General features: G+C 37.0%; 1 protein-coding gene across 3 annotated transcripts in view; it reads right to left on the reverse strand.

Moving 5' to 3' along the window:
* Positions 1-283: 283 nt before the first annotated feature.
* SBNO1 (strawberry notch homolog 1) overlaps positions 284-19,155 on the reverse strand; it is a 33,709-nt gene continuing 14,837 nt past the window's right edge. For all 3 annotated transcript variants that reach the window (XM_082774175.1, XM_082774176.1, XM_082774177.1), the window contains exons 11-32: positions 18,475-18,610; positions 18,294-18,399; positions 16,860-17,013; positions 15,213-15,395; positions 14,991-15,088; positions 14,239-14,390; positions 13,446-13,643; positions 12,976-13,146; positions 12,709-12,878; positions 11,533-11,664; positions 9,562-9,697; positions 9,046-9,158; positions 8,870-8,941; positions 8,330-8,429; positions 7,726-7,800; positions 7,296-7,442; positions 7,123-7,217; positions 6,807-6,899; positions 6,244-6,381; positions 5,594-5,670; positions 4,834-5,027; positions 284-4,018 (exon numbers count right to left, since the gene is read on the reverse strand). In XM_082774175.1, the coding sequence (XP_082630301.1) occupies positions 3,876-4,018; positions 4,834-5,027; positions 5,594-5,670; positions 6,244-6,381; positions 6,807-6,899; positions 7,123-7,217; positions 7,296-7,442; positions 7,726-7,800; positions 8,330-8,429; positions 8,870-8,941; positions 9,046-9,158; positions 9,562-9,697; positions 11,533-11,664; positions 12,709-12,878; positions 12,976-13,146; positions 13,446-13,643; positions 14,239-14,390; positions 14,991-15,088; positions 15,213-15,395; positions 16,860-17,013; positions 18,294-18,399; positions 18,475-18,610 (2,883 nt within the window). In that variant the 3' untranslated portion in view covers positions 284-3,875. The remainder of the gene's footprint in view (positions 4,019-4,833; positions 5,028-5,593; positions 5,671-6,243; positions 6,382-6,806; positions 6,900-7,122; positions 7,218-7,295; positions 7,443-7,725; positions 7,801-8,329; positions 8,430-8,869; positions 8,942-9,045; positions 9,159-9,561; positions 9,698-11,532; positions 11,665-12,708; positions 12,879-12,975; positions 13,147-13,445; positions 13,644-14,238; positions 14,391-14,990; positions 15,089-15,212; positions 15,396-16,859; positions 17,014-18,293; positions 18,400-18,474; positions 18,611-19,155) is intronic.

The raw sequence follows: 19,155 nt of genomic DNA on the forward strand, positions 1-19,155 counted from the left end.
ATACCAGTAGGTGCAAGAAAACTGAAATTTACCTAGGACTGAAGCTTAAGATCTGAAACGCACTGAAAAGAGTAAAGAAAAACAAAGTTTGTTTCTTTCTGATACAGGCACTAAAAGTGAATAGTATGAGTCAACTCGAAGATACTGGGAACCAATTTCTTGCAAGAAAATGCATTATACACTAAAAATATCAAATAAAAACACACAGCATGAAAAGGACCGTGGAAGACAGACAACTGATAGTTTTGAAAAAAATGATGACAACATATTAACATCTACAATGTATGCAGACATCCCTTGGAAGTTTTATATATGCTATATATATTTCAAAGTACACACAAATTGCCTATTTGGCAAGTTGAGAAAATAGGAATACATCTTGGGAAGGTCATGAAGAAAAAAACACACAAAGGAAAACAAGAGTTATTTACATTCATTAATTCAGTAGCCTTTAACATCTCTATATACATACATATTCTTTCTATATATGTACAGACTGCAATAGGATCTGAACGAAGCTTATTCCAAACGCAACTGAAAAATACAAAAACCCCTTGATAATTCACTTGACAAATGTTTACAGGTTGCAGAGCTTTCTTAATTTACAAAGAAAATACCACACATTGAGTAGACAACTAGCATTTTTGGGGAACTTTAAGTCCTTACGAGAGGCGTATATTCCTAACACACCACACAGCAATTGGAAAAAATCCGAAAACTTGCTGTGCAGAGTGGGTTTTTAGGGGGTTATAACTGCATTTGCTGTGTCAGACACATCTTAAGTATGAAACTAGTTAACAAGTCAATATTCAGTAGCTGTCAAGGGACATTTTAAGAAAAGAAAACCCAAGTTTTTTATCCCTTCATTTCTCAAGTCAGCTTAAAGAAGTATCCTCCCCTTCTACAGTGTGCTTCCAGAACTCACCCAGTACAGGAATTACCACCAGCATCTTACATTTAGGCTTGCCTGTGTTATCAGAGGCACCTATCCTTTATAAATTTAACATCCATTTCAGATGCTGATTTTTGTGAAACAGTTCTGTTGTTCCAGAAGTAACAGAAATATAGATACAATTCTAGCCTTATAGTTTATGGCATAACAATTGGTCTCTCCTTTTTCCTCCCTGTGAGGATGTTTTTCTGACAGGCAGTGCTGCAAGATGTTAACACATAGCTGTCCTTATCTCATCCATAGTGCTATTCATAGTCCTTTTCTTCCCCAAGTTTTACCAGCAGTTAATAGAAGGATGTATTGCCAAATAATAATAATTAAAAAGATCTATCAGGAATTTTTGAGAGAAAATTCCTGTAGCTTGAAGACTAACTTTCCTTCTTTGATGTTAACCTTTCAGATGTTGCAACACTCTGGAGCTGTGGATGCAGCTGTGTTAGTAACAGAATGACAGAGCCAAGGAACTGAGAGTGGCAAGTGGGAGAGAACATGCAAAGAAGAACAAGTAGGGGGAACCCAGTACTGGAATAGGAGCGAATCTTACAGCTCATTTAGTATGGTACAATTTTTTCCTCCAGGTAACGCAAGTCTACGGGAAATTTAAGAGGGTGTGAATGGTTTGGGTTGGAAGTGGCCTTTAAAGATCTAATCCACCCAGCCGCTACCAGCAGGGACATCTTGTGTATTTACTACTCCATTTTACTGAGGATTAAGATGGAAAATACCATGTCATCCTCAGAACAGAAGTTATTTCTACACTGATTAAAAAACCACTGAAGTCCACATACACAGCTTGCTGTTACTAGCAATTTGGTTCACTATCTGTTGCAATAGTAATCTGTCAACATACTTCTCAAAATCCCATTGCTTTTCCTGGAGTGGATGCCAAATACATCCAATGGTGGGTACATAACACACGAACATCCTCCCCCACACCCTGTCTGTGGTCTTGAGTTTTCCAATGCACAATCAGCTTCTACTGATATCACAGCATTCAGGCAAGCTTCCCTTCACTACCAGAGGATTAAAAAAAACTCAAGACACACCTACCACCTGCATTACAAGTACTTTACAGAGATGTAGCAGGTGCTAGAGCAATAGCATGCATGCCAATTTATTCTGGATCTGTATTTCCAGTTTGTCAGAACTGTGTTCCGACCATTTCAGGTTGTGGAGTTGAGGAGAGCAGGCTGAGAGGAGAGCAGGTGACTGCCTTCCCCAACAAGCATGTGCACCGTTACTGCACGGGGGTGCTGGCACTGGTAGCACTAACAGAGCCTCAATTGAAATAATCCATGCAAGGGAGCTCACTTCAGCCTGAAGTGATGGAACTTCTGGCCCCATTACTTATGGAAAAACTGAGACACTTGAATCTGGCTCCCTGAAGGTTTACAAAGTGACATGCGACGATGAATTGCTGCTCTGGCAGGAGACCCTTATTTAAAATCTGCATCAACGTCTAAATGCAGTTTACCTCTTGCCTCTCTAATGAGTTCAACTGAAATATTTGGACTGCAAGACAGAAGCCTGGTTAAAGCAGACCAGAACATGCCAAGTTGTGTAAATTCCAATTGTAAAGACTTGTTAGTTGTTTTTTTGTTTTTTTTTTTTTTGGAATACAGTGATTGCCTAAACAAGACTCCACTTCTTGTTAGTACAATAACTTTTATTTGACATCTACAAGATCATTATCTTGTAGTTTTTTTGGACAGGTTTATACAATCTCAATTTTTCAATAGTGCAACCTGTGCAAGCAAGAAATGACAAACATTGTCCTTCACTTTCTTATAAACATCTACTATTATAGGCAAAACAAAACTTACCCATATTATAGATAAGTGACTATTCACATTTGTACATTACAATTTCTTTTAAACAGCTCCAGATAAACTCTACAATGTCTTACAACATATTAAACAGTATTCAAGTTACTGGGTAACAGAAACAGCACATACAGCGGAACCCTCAAGTGTTTCCCATTCTCTAATTTACAGCTCAAGTAAGGTTTCATCTTACAAGTGACAAATTAAATTACATTAATGAAGTAAAAAATATAAGATTGTATGCGAGATGGAAGTGAATTTGCACTTAAGTTTCCATAACCACCTCGGATTAAGGAAATGCTTCAATTTAAGGAAAAATAGGCATCCAGCCATCTTTGCAGTACACATTAGGAATACCATTAATACATTAAAAATGAACTAATTTTAATTTAAGATGTTTATCACAAAAAGAACATGTTGTAGACTCAAATATATAACCCCCAGGAGAGAACCAGAAAAAATGCAACACCTGGGTATAAACACTATAAAAATGCAATAACCAATGCTGTACAACTAAGATTGTGTTTCTCTCTGAATTCCTGTCTCGTGTATTTATCCTGTCCATGCCCGTTTCCAAAGACATGCACTGTCAAACAGAAACTGGGAAGGAACCTGAATGCATGATGTGCAACCTCTAGGTTTCATGCTTTTATAAACTTATAAATTGAAGAGAAAAACCCAATATATATTTTCTATATATATACTCAATACATGCATTCAAGGATATCTCCCACAGCAATGGCATTGATGCACTGCGTTAAACCCTGAGCACTGTATGACAAGATAAAAATAAAGCCTGCTTGGGGACTTTCAAGCATTTTCAAACAAATTGTGGTTTGTAGCTTAAAAGGCCAAAAGTAAAAGCAAACAGGAAGCACTACAGAGAGCATAAGGAAAGACAGATGCACCACCATGAACAACTGCTGGCTTTCAGTTCTACCAACCTTTTTAGATCTCTTTATTTCCCAAAGTATTTGAGAGCACACAACTGAACTGAAAAAGTTATATTTCTTTGGAATCTGTCCCTGATTTTTATGCAAGTGATATGCTTTTACAGCCTTTTCCTCAAACACCAAAGTCAACACCTGTAGTTTGTCCTCTTATGCATTGTTGAAATTGGTGATGCTTTGTGGGTGATGCTGCTGCCATATCTGCTGCTGTTGTACTGCAAGCTGTTGAGACTGGTCTGACGTCGACAGGAGGTTTACAAGGGGCGATACACAATTTGCAGGAATGATCAAGCCTGAAAACAGCAAGAAATCAGTTGTTTCACAAGCATACAATTTTGTTCCTTAAAACTTCAGGCCAAAGGCTGATGATTCCACCATTTAATTTAGGCAACACAACAGTGCCTATTTCTAACATCAAGTCTAACCAAGTATAGCTACAAGTTTTGCCATGTAAAACCAGAATTCAGCTATTGCTGTTTTTCTAGGCTCAAAAAAATTACAACAGCATGAAAATTTAAACACAAAACACCTAGTTTCACCATCTTATAGAACCGGCACTATTGTGACATTACAGATCATGGAAAGTCCACATTTAAAAAAAAAAAAAAAAAAAAAAGATTTCAGACTCTAGGATATCTATGCTATGAGAGCTTCCCTAAACGGTTTAGCAATAAGACATTACACTCTTATCTCAAAGTCACTCTAAGCTACTGGTTACATGTGCTCAAAAACCACAAAGGCAACCATTTCAAGGGCTTAATGTTACTTGTGAGAAATGGAAAAAAGCTGAGCCCTTATATTTTCAAAGACAGGCTGGCTGGAACATGCTGAATTTTATTGCTTGTGAAGGAAAAGAACTGAGAGAATAAGTGTTTCAAAGCCTGTCTGGAAAAAAAATTTCTTCCTTAACTTGAGTCAAAATAGTGTTTGCACACCCAGATCCCTATTTTAATAGTACTTTCTGCCCATCTTCAACATGGGCACAGATAAGCCTTTTCTCTTGTAAGCGTTTTCATAAAAGTATCTCCTACATGGCTCTCAGAGGGACTTGTAAGTTACAACCACCTCTACCTCAAAATGGAAATAAAGGAGCAGACAAGCCACTTACCTACGATCCTCTGACCGTCTTCTGTTCTTAGACGAACTATTTGCATTTTCACATTTGTACCACTCACAGAGGCTAGAACGCCTTCTACTTTTGTCCAGACGCTCAATACTGAACCACACAAGACATAGTAAGTTCGACAGCGGAGTCCCACTTCACAAACTAATCCCAAGCCTGCCTTCTTACAATTGCCTCTCCTAGATGAAAGAGGAGAAAAAAAAAGCTTTCAAACCAAAGTTCAGTTAAAAATAAGCCTTGAAGTTATTTAATATTATTCAGAGTTAAATAAGTGCTCCAAGTAAGTATGTGGAGGATACTTTATCCACAGCCACAGAATGCTTTTGCTGGGAAAGTTTTGAGAAGTTTTTGCCTATTTAGAACCACATCTTCACAATGTGAATCTTTAAATCAAAAGATACCACTAATTTAACTCCCCTAAATCTGTTACATATGAAACCAGTATCTGATCAGCAAGTTTCAGAAGCTCTGATATCAACCTGAAAGTTCTGCCATTGTGCTGTTCCCCTGGAAGGAGGACATTAGCAGCTGAGTTCAGACACTGCTAGAAGAGGTAGCACGAGAGCAGCTGTTGCTGAACAACTGTTTTGTCTCTATATGAAGGATGAATATTCCTCCCCTCCCCCAAATAATACCTTAACGATTCTATCACAAACAAGGTCTCACAAATACAGAACACCATTAATGATAAAACAGTTCGTGTGAAACAGCTGAAGAAAGCATCTATCTGCATACAAATACTAACCAATATGCATGTGTGCAGGTGTCTGCAGAAGAATTGTACTGCTCTAACCAGTGTGGTAAAGCATCTTCAGAAGGTACCTGGAGAAGTAATTCAAAGTGGAAATAATATTAGTAAGATTGTAAAACACAACAAAAATAAAACACAACAAAACTTGCAAAAAACAAAACCAATTTGTTCATTATTATGAGAAAATAGGGAGCACCAATGGTGAAAAAGGTACAGCATTCTATAATTTGAAGAATATTCAATCAAAATGCAGTCTTGAAGCATGAACAAAATACTTGACACAATAGAATCTCAGGAAGAATAGTGGAATTTCAGAGTTTTTCAGTAATTAACCTAATTTCAGTTTCACTTAGAATACACCATACATAGCTGCTTATTCAAGAGCATGCCTGTACACCTTACAGAGAAGTAAGGCTTTTCCTTGCCAGCCCTGAAAAACCAACCCATTTTATATTACCACAATACAAATTACTTGTATTCAGAAAACTTTGGATATAGCAATACTGAAAGCATGTAGCTATACTTGCAAAACCATGCTATGCAAATATAATCCATAACTTTGATTTGACACAATTGTATACAAACATGAGAAAAAAAAAAAAAAAGAAAACAAAGCTTGAAACTAGCATCATTTTAATGGTTACCTTCTTATATTTCTTTTTCAGGTCTGCACATGTTTCTAGTTTGAGCTGTTTCCCAGTATTTGGTCTGTATACTAAAAAAAGCTTCTTTTTAGGATTCACTTCCTTCACGAGAATAGCTGTTTTCTTGTTATTTCTTATCTGGAAAAAAAATTAAGTTTCAACATGGTGACAAATCCTACATTAAACAAGTCCATACTGTGTTCTTAGCCACACTTCATAATAGCATATGTGCAATAAATAATAACCTTAAAGAGTATCACTATATCAAAGTTTTCCTTATAGTGAAAGCACCTGGCTTTCTTGATGAAGGTTTTACATGAAAGCTTCTCACTTAAGCTCACAGTCCTATCTGCAAATACCCAGAGCTATTAATAATGAATGCTTCATACTTAAAGAGTTAGAAACAAACTTAACATGAATCTTGAAGTAAAATTAAAAGCATTCTGAATAAACTGAACAGTGACTGACTTGAACATTACATTTTTCAAACTAGACAGCTTATTTGGTTAGCCCCAAAATAGACTTCTCTGAACATACTCGTAGACATGAGCAAATAATCTTACCTGTAGTGATAAATAAAACCCATCGTCCGGACCTGTTTGTTCTGCCCAGAGCTTAGTTGCTTCATCCCAAGACATTCCTCTCTCTACGCTGATCTAGAAGAAGGCCACACAGGGATATTTGAAAAGGAACAGGCATTTGAACAGTTACAGAAACGGGAACTAATGGACTACAGAACCTAATATCACCCAATGAAAGGCATGGAACCCTTCACTCAATGCAAGCTTAGCTGATCACAGTATTTTAAGAACTTACTGAAAAGCAAGTTTTATTAGTTCACACCAAAGAGGAGGGGGGGGAAAAGGAAAAGAAACTTACTGTGTATAATTCTACATGTCCAGAGGTAGAATATCCAGGAGTTAAAAACTTCTTAACATCTGCCTTCCTTACTTTCTCATCCCCAGAGCCCAGATCTTAAAAGGAAAGAACAGAGTTATTCCTCTTATCTTTTCTTACCTAATTACAAGAACATTGACATGTTGAGTACTCACCTAAGATGCCCATATCATATCTTCCATTCTTCTTAGCATTTTGAATAACAGCATTTAACGTGTCAGAAAAGTACTGGAATAAAGCATTCTGCTGATGTACTTCCATACCAAGAATTCTATTCAGAAATTTTCCTATGTTGTTATAATCTAAGAATAAGAAATACATACATCAACAAAGATTAAATTTAACAACAACAAGCTTTCAATGAATATTCAAAGCATCTCAAAAGGTCTACTTAAATCCATTCTTTCAGAATGGAAGAAAGCATTCAGAAATTCTTCAAAGTCATCTTTTTTTTTTTTTTTTTTTTTTTTTTTTTTTTAAAGATAGTTACAAATTCAGTTCTGCTGTTAGAAATCCACTATCATAATATGAGTGGACAGGTGATTTTTCTTAGTGACATTCTAAAGATACACTAAAAGCAAATACCTTTATCAAGCGTTAGAATTCCAGATCTGTCTTCTACGTTTATCAAGCCCACACCAATCAATCCTTGACGAACATCTAGGGAAAAAAAAAAAAAGTTAGATCACAGCTGCTTTGAGATCTAACAATAAACCAATGACATAACAACTTGTTTAATCAACCTTGTTTCAAGTTTGAATCCCAAAATTTCGATACCCCCAAAATATATCGCTTGCAATTACTACCTAATATATTGATAAGTAAGACAGAATTTTGCCTTCTGTCCTTTCAGAAAGCACAAGTAAGGAAAACTACCAATGACGTTACACATGAACCCACAGGAGAACAACATATGTTAACTTTGACCATTATCTGTTATAAAAGAGCTGTACTTAATACTTTGGCCAACCTGATACAGAATGTGTTATACTGAGAGAGTTCACTTACCTTGTTTCGTATGTGAACTTCAACATTCAGCAAAAATACATAGGAATAAAAAAAAATCCACTGACAACCGGCTGATCAGTTCAAAGAGCAACAGTATTTTCTAGCTCTAGAAATACTTGCATTTTCTGCATTCTGCAGAATGACCAAAAACAAGTAATTAAATCCAGTGGATTAAAATTACCTTTGAAGAAGTCTCCAGGAAAATCAGGTGGTGGAGAGACCATTGGGGAGTCTAAATTCACAATGGATTTCATAACAATCTCTAAAGCATTCCTGCCATACTGCATAAGAAAAAAAGGTTGTTTTAACAACATGATTCAGTGTTTGTGCCTCAGCTCCTAGCATACACGGGTTAAAACAAGCATTTCTGATTCACAACAAAACTTTCAGCTCTTTATTAACTTTTCAGTTATAAGTTACACTACTAACAGCCCAGTGTTAATTTCTAATTACAATTGCCAAATTAATCTTTTAATTTTAAATGAACAGGCATCATTGACTTCTGACCTGGATTGTTAGCAGATGCAGAGAACTTACATGCATATTTCTGCTCTATGTTTTCTGGCTATTTGTAAAGCCACAATCTTAATTCTATTTCAGAAAGAGGCCTTTCATCAAGAAGTAGCAGTTAAAAGTATAAAATGCTTCACATGAGATGGAAGAGGTCATTTGTGGAATAAGCACCACAGCATGAGCTTTCAAACAAAAATAGAACTGTCACCTTGTTGTCAAAATTGAATCTGCTGAGGTCTCGAGTTTCTGTAGCCCGCCTGTCACCGTGGGTGAGGGCTCCCTGTTAAGACACACCTTTGTGATTAGAACAAATTATGGAAACAATAATTTTAGCTCTATTTTCTCAAACGAAGGATCAGATTTCTTGGAAGGATCAGATCTTACCAAGCTTTCCAGTCTTTTTGCAACTATGGATGCAAATCTTTGCTCTCCAGCCAACTCAGAAATTAGGAATACATACTCTGGAGCAGTCACTTGATTGGACCTGTGAGTTCTTCCTGGATAGTTAAACAGAAACACATATATTAAATAAATTCCACTTCAATGAACATTTGAATTGTTGAGAATTAAGAAAATAGTTTAACCCCACTGAAAATCAGCTTCTGCTGTAATACAACCAATGGAAACCGGTACAAAAATAGAGTTTTGGTAACTCTATGAAGAGATTTGATATATGCAAAACAAACTAAGCTGTGGTGTAAATTTGTTCACTAGGTTTCTTTCAAAGCTTTTGAGACTATTAGCTACATGTATGACTATTAATAAAGGTGAATCCACCACAGGTGAAGGAGATTTCTTAAGGATTCCTTAAGAGGCCACTTAGTCATTCTTCACATGAATTAACTGTAAATCTAGTATTACTGAATCTGCTAGGAGAAAGATACAAGAAGAGTTATTTACCAAACTGCTGTATTGCTCTATCCGCACTCCATGGCAACTCCAGAGTCATGTGAACTCTCCGCCTCTGATTCTTAGCTCTACGGTCTGCTTGCAATGAAATACCAGAGCTGGCAGCCTCTGAGATTATGGCAATGTTCTTTTATTAAAAAAAAAAAAAAAAAAAAAAAAAAAAGATATTTAGTAATAAATCCAAGATCAAGTTTCAGTTTTTAGTTTCAAAGAAAAAAATTATTTCAGAATTACTAACATGTCTGGAGTAGTATCACTGTCATTTGGTCTTAATATCTCAAGAAGGGAAAGAGGGGAGGGAAAAAAAAGTCTGGTTCTCTATCAGAGTCAGAAATGCTAACTTTTTTTTTTTTTTTTTTTTAAGAAAAGTTTTTTTCACTTTTTGGCAACACCTTTCTATGCAAGTGAAAAAAGGCAGTGTTACAGTCTTGCCATTCTAAAGGACACATTTCTCTGATGGGAATAGAAAGAAATGAGAAGGGACAGAGGGAGACCTGTTCGACAGCAAGCAACAGAGAATAACTACAAAAAGTTGTGGCTAATACCACATAAGGAAGAACACGTGGCCATTCTGGTATCTGCATTTGCCTTGGAAGAATTTAAGCTCTTGGACTGTGTGCAAGTCACTTACAGGAACATGAATATTTCCCCTCAAGTGTAATAACAGATCACAGAAGTTCCACACAACAGCTACATTTACTTGATTTGCCCTCTTGTGGTAGCATACTGTCCTGGTTTCAGTTAGCACAGAATTAATTTTCTTCCTAGTAGCTGGTGGAATGCTGTGTTTTGGCTTAGAATGAGAAGAGTGCTGATAACACCCCGATGCTTTAATTGTTGCAGAGCAGTGCTTATACTAAGCCAAGGACATCTCAGCCTTTGCTCTGTCCTGCCAACGGGCAGGCTGGGGGGTGCAGTAAGAGCTGGGAGGGGACAGACCCAGGACAGGTGACCCAAACTAGCCAAAGGGGTATTCCATACCATCTGACGTCATGCTAAACAATATATAGGGGTGGCTAGCCGGGGGGAGGGGGCCGGACTGCTCGGGGTTAGGCTGGGCATCGGTCAGCGGGTGGTGAGCAATTGCATTGTGCATCACTTGTTTGTACATACTATTATTACTTTCGTATTATCACCATTGTATCATCATTATTATTATTGTTATTATTATTTTTGTTATTTTTTTTCCTGTCTTATTAAACTGTCTTTATCTCAACTCACGGGCTTCACTTTCCATTTCTCTCCCCCGTCCCAGAGAGGGAGGGGGGAGGGTGAGCGAACGGCTGCGTGGTGTTTAGCTGCCGGTCGGGTTAAACCACGACACATACCCAAATGAATCAGTTACGGTGTTTGGTTTTTCCTCCTCCTTTTATCAGCTCCAATTCTATTATTCCAGTCATCATTTCTTTTCAGAGTATAATTTAAAGGACAAAAGCTATTGCTCTTCCCAGCATTACTTCTCAATCTGTGTTAAGGTTACCAAATTCCCACCCTTTCTCATTGAAACTTCTTCCCCCTATTGCACCAAGTCAACCTAGTTTTTCCCCCTCTCAACTGTTTTCTCTTTGTAGGAGAAGTACACATTAATCCAGATAAAGGAATCTGGAAGACATGGAAGGTTTGTCTGCTTTTTAAACACATGCTGTTTCAACAAGACTAGTTTAAGGGTGCTAGCTTTCCAACTGGCACATGTGTACGTGCCTCCTAAGAACAGGCCTCCATGCCCACCCAAACTAGAGCCTGACCTATGAAGAATGTTGTAGCCACATATTAGATAGGACTACTCATCACACTGGTTTGAAAAACAGAATGCACAGCACTGAATAGGAAATGCTTTCTCGCTGGTACTTATTGTACTTAAAGTCACTTACAGTGAGATAAAAGTAGACTGAAATATTCGAGTTGTTGCTCTATGTGACTGACTCATCTAGCAAGTTCTTCTAAATCGTATTTAAGAGCTACCTTATCTCCATCCATGAACCTCTGCTTTTCTGTGATGTTCAGAATTTCAACAGGCACATCAAGTTCAGATCTTGACTCATAAGATATGCTGCCATCATCATTGCTCACAACTCTCCCTTTGCGGCCTGTCATCTTTAAAAACAAAAAGGGAATATAAACTCATTATGGTAATAACGAAAATATTACACGCCACAAACTTCAAGCAATGATGCTATTTATTCATATACCAACCTTAAAACACAAATTACTGATTCTGAAATTTACCAAGTACAATACTCCAAGCACAAAGCTACATTTGAGAACCTGCATTTTTTTTGCTTGACGTCATTATCTGCTATGTGGAACACTTATTCAGAGGTGGCTGAGGGAAATCAAAAGTACGAGAACATATTTATGCAGAAACATACACTACACCACTGTCCATAACGGATTTATTAGTCATCAAATAATTCTACAGACTACTGTTGAAGTTATGTCTTAAAAAGAAGAGTCTAATGCCTGTCAGAAGTGAAGAAACGCTGTCACATACTAAGAGCTTGCTATTTTTACTCCTGACAACAGCAACTGGGGACATATAAAAATGCTCACAACTCCAGAGGCCTCCAAAGGTACTAGGAAAATGAGCTAAAATGGTAGCTGAGATTGTCAACGATTTTAACATGGTCTTTTAAATCATGATGATGTTTCTACCTGACAAGGACAGGTAGCTTAGAGACATGTTCCTAAGATTTTTGAGAAAGAGATACGATTGCTCACCTGACTTTTCACAAAGTCGGTTTTATTATACAAGTTCTTAATCTTTATTGCTCATACATACCAGCTTCAAACTGACAACAGCTAGTTTGAACTATATACCACTATTAAGAGAAACACAAACTAATGTTATTTATCTAATAAAAAACTACCACCAATCTCAGAAACAACCTGGTTATCCATCAGAGCTCCTTCCTGTATTCCAGTAAAATCTTCAAGTTTCTCCTTCATGCAGGGACATTCAGCAAAAATAAGTTACATTCTCACACCTGTGAGATGTCTAAAACTGATGATCAACTTCTCTTTTAAGATACTTAGGCAATACATAACCTTGAATGACAACAGTGATTTACTGCTGCCAGATCAGTAACACAGCTGTGCAGTAGAAAAAACAGTCTTCTCTGAATGTAAACATCAACCTACCTCTGCAACATTTTCAGGACCACCCAGTTCATCTATAAGCTCATCCAGTGTATTAGGTGGAAGATCTTCAGCCAGCTTTTCCAGTTTATCAAGCAGTTCTTTCTTCATTTGTTGGGCCCTTTCAACAGCATCCTGACTTGTTACAAAGCTGCTGTTTGTGTTACTGTTTGCTGAAATTTAAGAGAAAACCTTTATGATTAGAATTTCACTGCTGAATTGCAAAGTAGGTGAACCAAGCAAGTGAATTCCAAAGAAATTTATTCTTACCTGATGTGTTGGTGCTAGAAGTAGTGGTACCAACAGTGGAAGTAAAACAGCTAGGTCGTTTTGAGCCAAGACCAGAAGCTAATAAGGCACTTTGAATAGAATCCGGGTCTATACTTTTCTTCTTTTTCTTGTCTTTATTTTTTTTATGCTCTTTTCTAATTAGCCAGGGATCTAGGATTAAATAAAATATTTTCAAAAAGTTTATAGGCATTTAACAAAAAAAATGCATCCTTTCCTCTGAAAACCAACATTCTTGTCACAAAAGGTGACTTACAGAAGTCTGAATTTTAGTGTGTAAAAATCTGATGAAGAGATGCAGATCACTCTAGAACTAATTCCTGTCTCAGTAGGATTTAACTACAAGCTTGTCATTCGCAGTCTTATTTTTGGGTCACTGAAATATTTAAGACTTTACGCTTACTATCTGCAAGTGCAGATACTTGCTTCATGAAGCACTTAAACTGCCTTACCATCTTCATCATCTTCACTGGATTCATCTCTGAATGGGTTGAAGTCATCATCATCTCCAGAACTCATATATCTGAGGCTCTCATTGTCACTTTCTTCATTGTCTGAAGCATCAGATTCACTTTCACTCTCATCAGAGCTGCTACCCGCAAGGCCACCTGTTTTACGAGCTTTTTTGGCTTCTCTGCTTACTTCTTCACCTAATTCCATCACCACCCCAGGACAAAGAGGTAAAAAAAAAAAAAAAAAGTTAGTTTAGACCGTGTAGTCTACTTTTGACATTTGTTTTCAACACGACAACATACAAACTGAAAAACTATTCAACATTAAACCCAAATCTGTTTAAAATAAATTTAAATTTTTTCCAGTAACCCCTCCCCCCAACACTTTTAAAATCACTTTTTTTTGGTAAAAGTATCACCAGCCTGTGGAAAGAGGGTGCTACTAGGCTTCTCTTTTCTTAGTCATGAGAACAAGAAAGCAGTTATTTGCTTGACTGCATCAGGAAGTGGTCTGATATACAAGCTGCTTTGGGACACAATCCCACACTAGATATCAGCCCAATTTTTGAATGAATAACTAAAATTTACAGATTGTATTATCTTGGCAGCAGTTTTAAGTCTATTAACAGAAATTTGTAACAGAAGTCTTAGAGACCTGTAATACATGCTCTTCCATGAATATTGGTACTGATACTTACATTCCCACAATTTATTCTTTCCCCCTCAGAGTTCACTTTTCAGCAGTTGTAAAATTGCTATTTTCACTATATTAGCGTAGCAACTCAAGCGTTACCTTTCCGCTTCTTTATTTTGTTCTCCTTGCAAGGGCTGTCTCTGGGTGAATTGTTGTTGCTTTGAGCAGTCAAGTCAATTCCCAACAAGCTAAACAGTTTCTTCCTGTCAGGAGCTGGAAAGTGCTTTTCAATAAGAGACTGGAATACTCCTCTGTTTAAGGAAAAGAAAGTTCAGTCCAATTTGCATTCATCTAAAGTAGAAACTTGTAACATTTGAACAGCTTGACTTCTGTGAAGAATTATTCCTCATGAATGCAATTACAGATGCACCCTGTATAATTATCACCCATGTTACTGTGTTTGTCACCCTCTAAAAAACAGTGGTAGGAGACATTTACTTTACAGCACTGTTACTTTTAACTCATTAAATTGGATTTTGGTGTCAAGTGTTATTGCTGCTGACATTTTCTTACTGCTCAACGTTTAAATGATAGATTAACCTAAATTATTAAGAACTTCAGCAAGGTAGTCTCAGTATTTGATCTGGCTCATCTGATAGAAGTTTTGCTGCAAATGCAGCATGCACTTGACACATCTACCCTCCCTCACACTTTGAGGTAGAACAGCACCAGCTGTTCCACCCGAAAACATCATTTAACATAGCATTAACAGAACCAGGAACTACAGAATGGCTTATATAAGTAATACTGTCAGACTTCACATACAGGCAGCTTAAGCACAAATTGCTACATGTATTCCAGTATTCCAGTCACTTTGCTAAAGCACAGTTCTGACAAACATCATATCTTACTTTGCTGTAGAAACAAAGTCATTCAGTTCACCACCACCTTCCTCCAAAGCTTCTAGCGTCCTTGCTTCTCCTGTTGACTGCAGGCCAATAACAACACACTAAAGGACAAATTAACACAAGGTACACGTTTCAATACCAGAGTACAAAAGCACGTTGCTACCATACCTTTTAAAATATTTGATATAAACAAAAATATTCAGAGGTAAGTCTTCATCAACTTACTTTCCCATTCTTGATTTCTTCCCGAGCCAGCTGCACCACCCTCTTCACTTTAGATGCTATGCAAAGGTACTTGAAAAACCTCTGATGAGCTGACCAAAATTGACCCCACATAGACTTTTTCATTCGTTGTTCTGCATCAATAAGATCAGCTGCTTGTTGAAATCTTTCTCTAGCACAGACCCACTGAAAAAGAGAATGTTAATTGCTTTATGTGTCACATTTCAAGGCTATATAGATACATTCTTTAGTATCCAAATAAAGACAGAAGAGAAGTGTAAAGTTAGGATACTACAGGACTGCAAGTCAAGAAACTCCTTGTACATCAAAGCACACAAAAAGAAAATAGTTATGGCTGAGTGAAGTCAAAATATAATTACTTTCATAATGAAAAGCAGATATTTCCATTACTGCCAATGCAAATGCACAGTTTTTTCTAATTATCTACTTTCTCCATTAATATATTCAGGCTAAGAAAGTCAAGAGAACTGCCCATAATTAGGCATAAGCAACAACCAAAAAAAGAAAACTACTGCTTTCACATTTACAGTGTTTTTTATACTCTTTAAAACTTGTCTAAGACAAGAACGGTAAAGTAAGACTTCTGCATGCTTTTAAGTAAGCTTTGGATATGAGTCTAATGACTTTTAAACAACTTCATAAAGTACAATGCTGTTTTGAAGTTGATGTTATAGCTGTCAAAGAACAATTTTAATTATTGTAGCTATGCAACATGAATACTGAGTCATGCTTAAGCACTTATTCAGCAGGTAAAGACCCTGTTCATTTTAAACGATGTCCAAGGAACAATTAAGCTGTGTCAGGAAGTTCAGATTCCCTATTAGGAAAAAGTTCTTCACTGAGAGGATGGCAAAGCACTGGAACAAACCCCAGGCAGGGGATCATGGCTCTAAGCCTGTGTACAAGAAGCATTTGGACAACACTCTTACATATATGGCTTAACCCTTACATTGAGCTATGTAGAGTCAGGAGTTGGACTCTATGACTGGTCCTTTCCAACTCAGGTTATTCTCATTGTAATATTTTTTCCTAATACAGTGGTGATACTGTACAAGAATGTGTACAAATGAACGTGTTTTGTGGACAATATCAAGAACAACAAGAGATAACCAGCCAGGAAATAATAACATTAAAGGCAACGACAGCTTTGCCAATTCAGACTGCACATGTAAAACTACCGTCCTGCACTGTTTAACTACAAGCACTGCTCTACCATACTGCTTCCATGAAGAAGTGTGTGCAGCCTGTCTAACGCTTTTGCAGCTTGTTGTCAGCTCAGTTGCCTAAAGGGGGAGGACTGGAGCAGCTATGACCAGCAGGAGAACAGCAACATCTAAGGCAACAGTGACCAAGGTCTCTGAAGCACTGCTAGAGGTCTGTGGATCAGTCAGATATTGGAAGATGCACCCTAAAAGCACTACAGCTTTTATGACTCCAAACAAGAGCTAGCAGCTTTTGCCGAAGTCTTAAATGCAAATTTTTACACTAAGATGATACAAGTAGATGCCATTCCTGTCTTTCAACAAGCAACAGTACTATATTTCATTTCAAAAGCATTTAAGTTTAATGCAAGTAACTCGAACCTCTCAGAACTCAAGACAGGAAGCAAATTTAAAGAAGCGTTCTTACCAGTTTCACAGATTTATTGTACATTTTAACATATTCCTGTGAAAGCAGAACTTCATCAATTTTGAAAGTTACACCTGAAAAACTCAACTGTCTAGCTATGTACATTCCTCTCAGTTTCATATCCATAGCAACTATTTCCATGGCACCAACACCTCTAAAATAAAACAAAAAGTGAATGTTAGCATTTTCAAGAGCAATGATTTGTTAAAAACACAAAACAAAATTCAAGTGCTTTACAAATAAATAGCATGCTTACAAACGTGAAGGAATGTTTTCAAAATCATTAGGAGTGTTTAACTAAACAATACTAATAAATAAGGTCTTGAAATCTAGCCTCCACATAGAACTACATGAACTACATCCCTGCTCCTTGAGTACTACATGTACTCCAATGGGTATAAAACACTCAGCTACTTTTTCCCCCAAAATGACCCAGCATGCATTAGGATATCAACTCATTAAACGTAAGTGAACGATGAAATTGGTCCAAACATGTAACAGAATCTTTTATTGCAATTTTATAAACTCCAACGAGGATTTAAAATAATGGATACAAACTATATTAAGTTATTTTCATACCAGTATAAATCTGAATAATTAAGTTACCTAGTAACTTAAGTTCTCTTCAACAGAAACACACCTTTAGCAATACCTCGAGAGCACTGAAGTCAATTGCAAAGCTAAGCTACTCACAAGCTTGGGCCTGTAATTTCATTATTGCTCGTTTGATGCATACTCAGTAATAAAGTGGAGACTCCACTTGCACAGTCTAGAAAAAGCATGCATCATGTAGATGGTATGTGAGAAGATGCATACTAAGCCCTATTGTAGCATTTTGAAGTGTTCAAAAATCCTTGTCAAGTAGGCAAAAACAGAATATATTAAAATGCTCACCTACCAAAGAATGCAGCAGTGGCATTATCTCCCAACCTCACACATTTAGTTTTCTTTAAAAGGTCTGAAATACGAAGTACCTTTCAACAGCACACATCATTTCTCTGAACTGGGTTCTTATGCCAGAAAGCATAAGAACAAGACTTCTTACTGTTAAGCTGCCTAAGCTGAGCGCATAAACATTAGAGGTCTTTTGCATATAGGGAGACACTACCTATACTGAGCATACTCAGTATACACAGTGTGTTTTCATAATTAGCAGCAAAACATTTTCACCTCATACCACCACCCACATTTTGAGAGGGCCATTCTCCTAGCCAGTTTCTAAAGCTCTCAAAATCTTCTGCAAGTAAGGGAAGCATCTCATCTTTCACCACGTAAGACAAATTACATTTTTGCTAGATTTAGAAGCTAGAGGCAGAAAGTCCTTAGTGACAGGATGGGTTTGGGGAGGACTGTGTGTGAGCAAAGACAAAGAAACTGGAAAGCACATTCAATCACAACCATATGTGTTCTTGCTATAGCTCTTCAAATTATTACCTTCTTTCGACAGCCTGAATAAAGTCACTGAATTCCCTAAATGGAGTTCCTTCACCCCATATTCCAAGACGGTTCATGTATGCCATATTTCTTGGCTCAGATGCACCTAGGAGAAGAACACACTTTGTACCAGTGCCAGTAAAAGCATACAAACATTTAATGTGAACCAAGTAGTACATACCTGTGGCACTAGCATAAACAACCCTAGCTTTTGGAAGTTTATTTTGAAGTTCCAGTACAGCCAGACCTGTTTTTGTCGGTTTTGACGAACCAACAGGACACAGATTCTTGGCTTTATGACACTCATCAAATACAATCTGAACCATAATTAAGGAAAACGTTTGCTCCACTGATTTTTTTTTTTTTTTTTGACCTGAGAGTTAAGAAGAGAAAACAAGAAAGTCTACTAATTAGAGGTAGGTTACAAATGGTAAATTACACTTTTTACTAGTCACATTTTACAATTAACACTTTAGGAAAAAATATTTAGCTAGTATTTAGTAGCACAACTACCCATACTCTTCAGAATTGAATCCTTCAAAGCATCATCGATACTCCCAGACAAAAACACTTAGTATACTGGAGAAATGGAATATGTAAGCTTAAGATTCTTAAGTAACATTTTAATTTTGTGTTCTTTATAGAAAATGCAAAAGCTCTTCTCTTGTACAAGAGTTGTGTGGTAACAATATGATGGTCGTAGATTGCCATGAAGTTTTTTTTGGTAAGACTTCATGTCTACTGTCAATGCATGAATGCAATTCATTACTGTGTGACAATACTGTGAGAAAGAACAAATACAGAAGTACCAGAAAATAAAAAAAACGGGATTGTCTTTAAGGATGTGCACTGAAACAACAGC

The sequence above is a fragment of the Aythya marila genome, assembly GCF_965140915.1.
Source record: "Aythya marila genome assembly, chromosome: 17".
NCBI classification, from domain to species: domain Eukaryota; kingdom Metazoa; phylum Chordata; class Aves; order Anseriformes; family Anatidae; genus Aythya; species Aythya marila.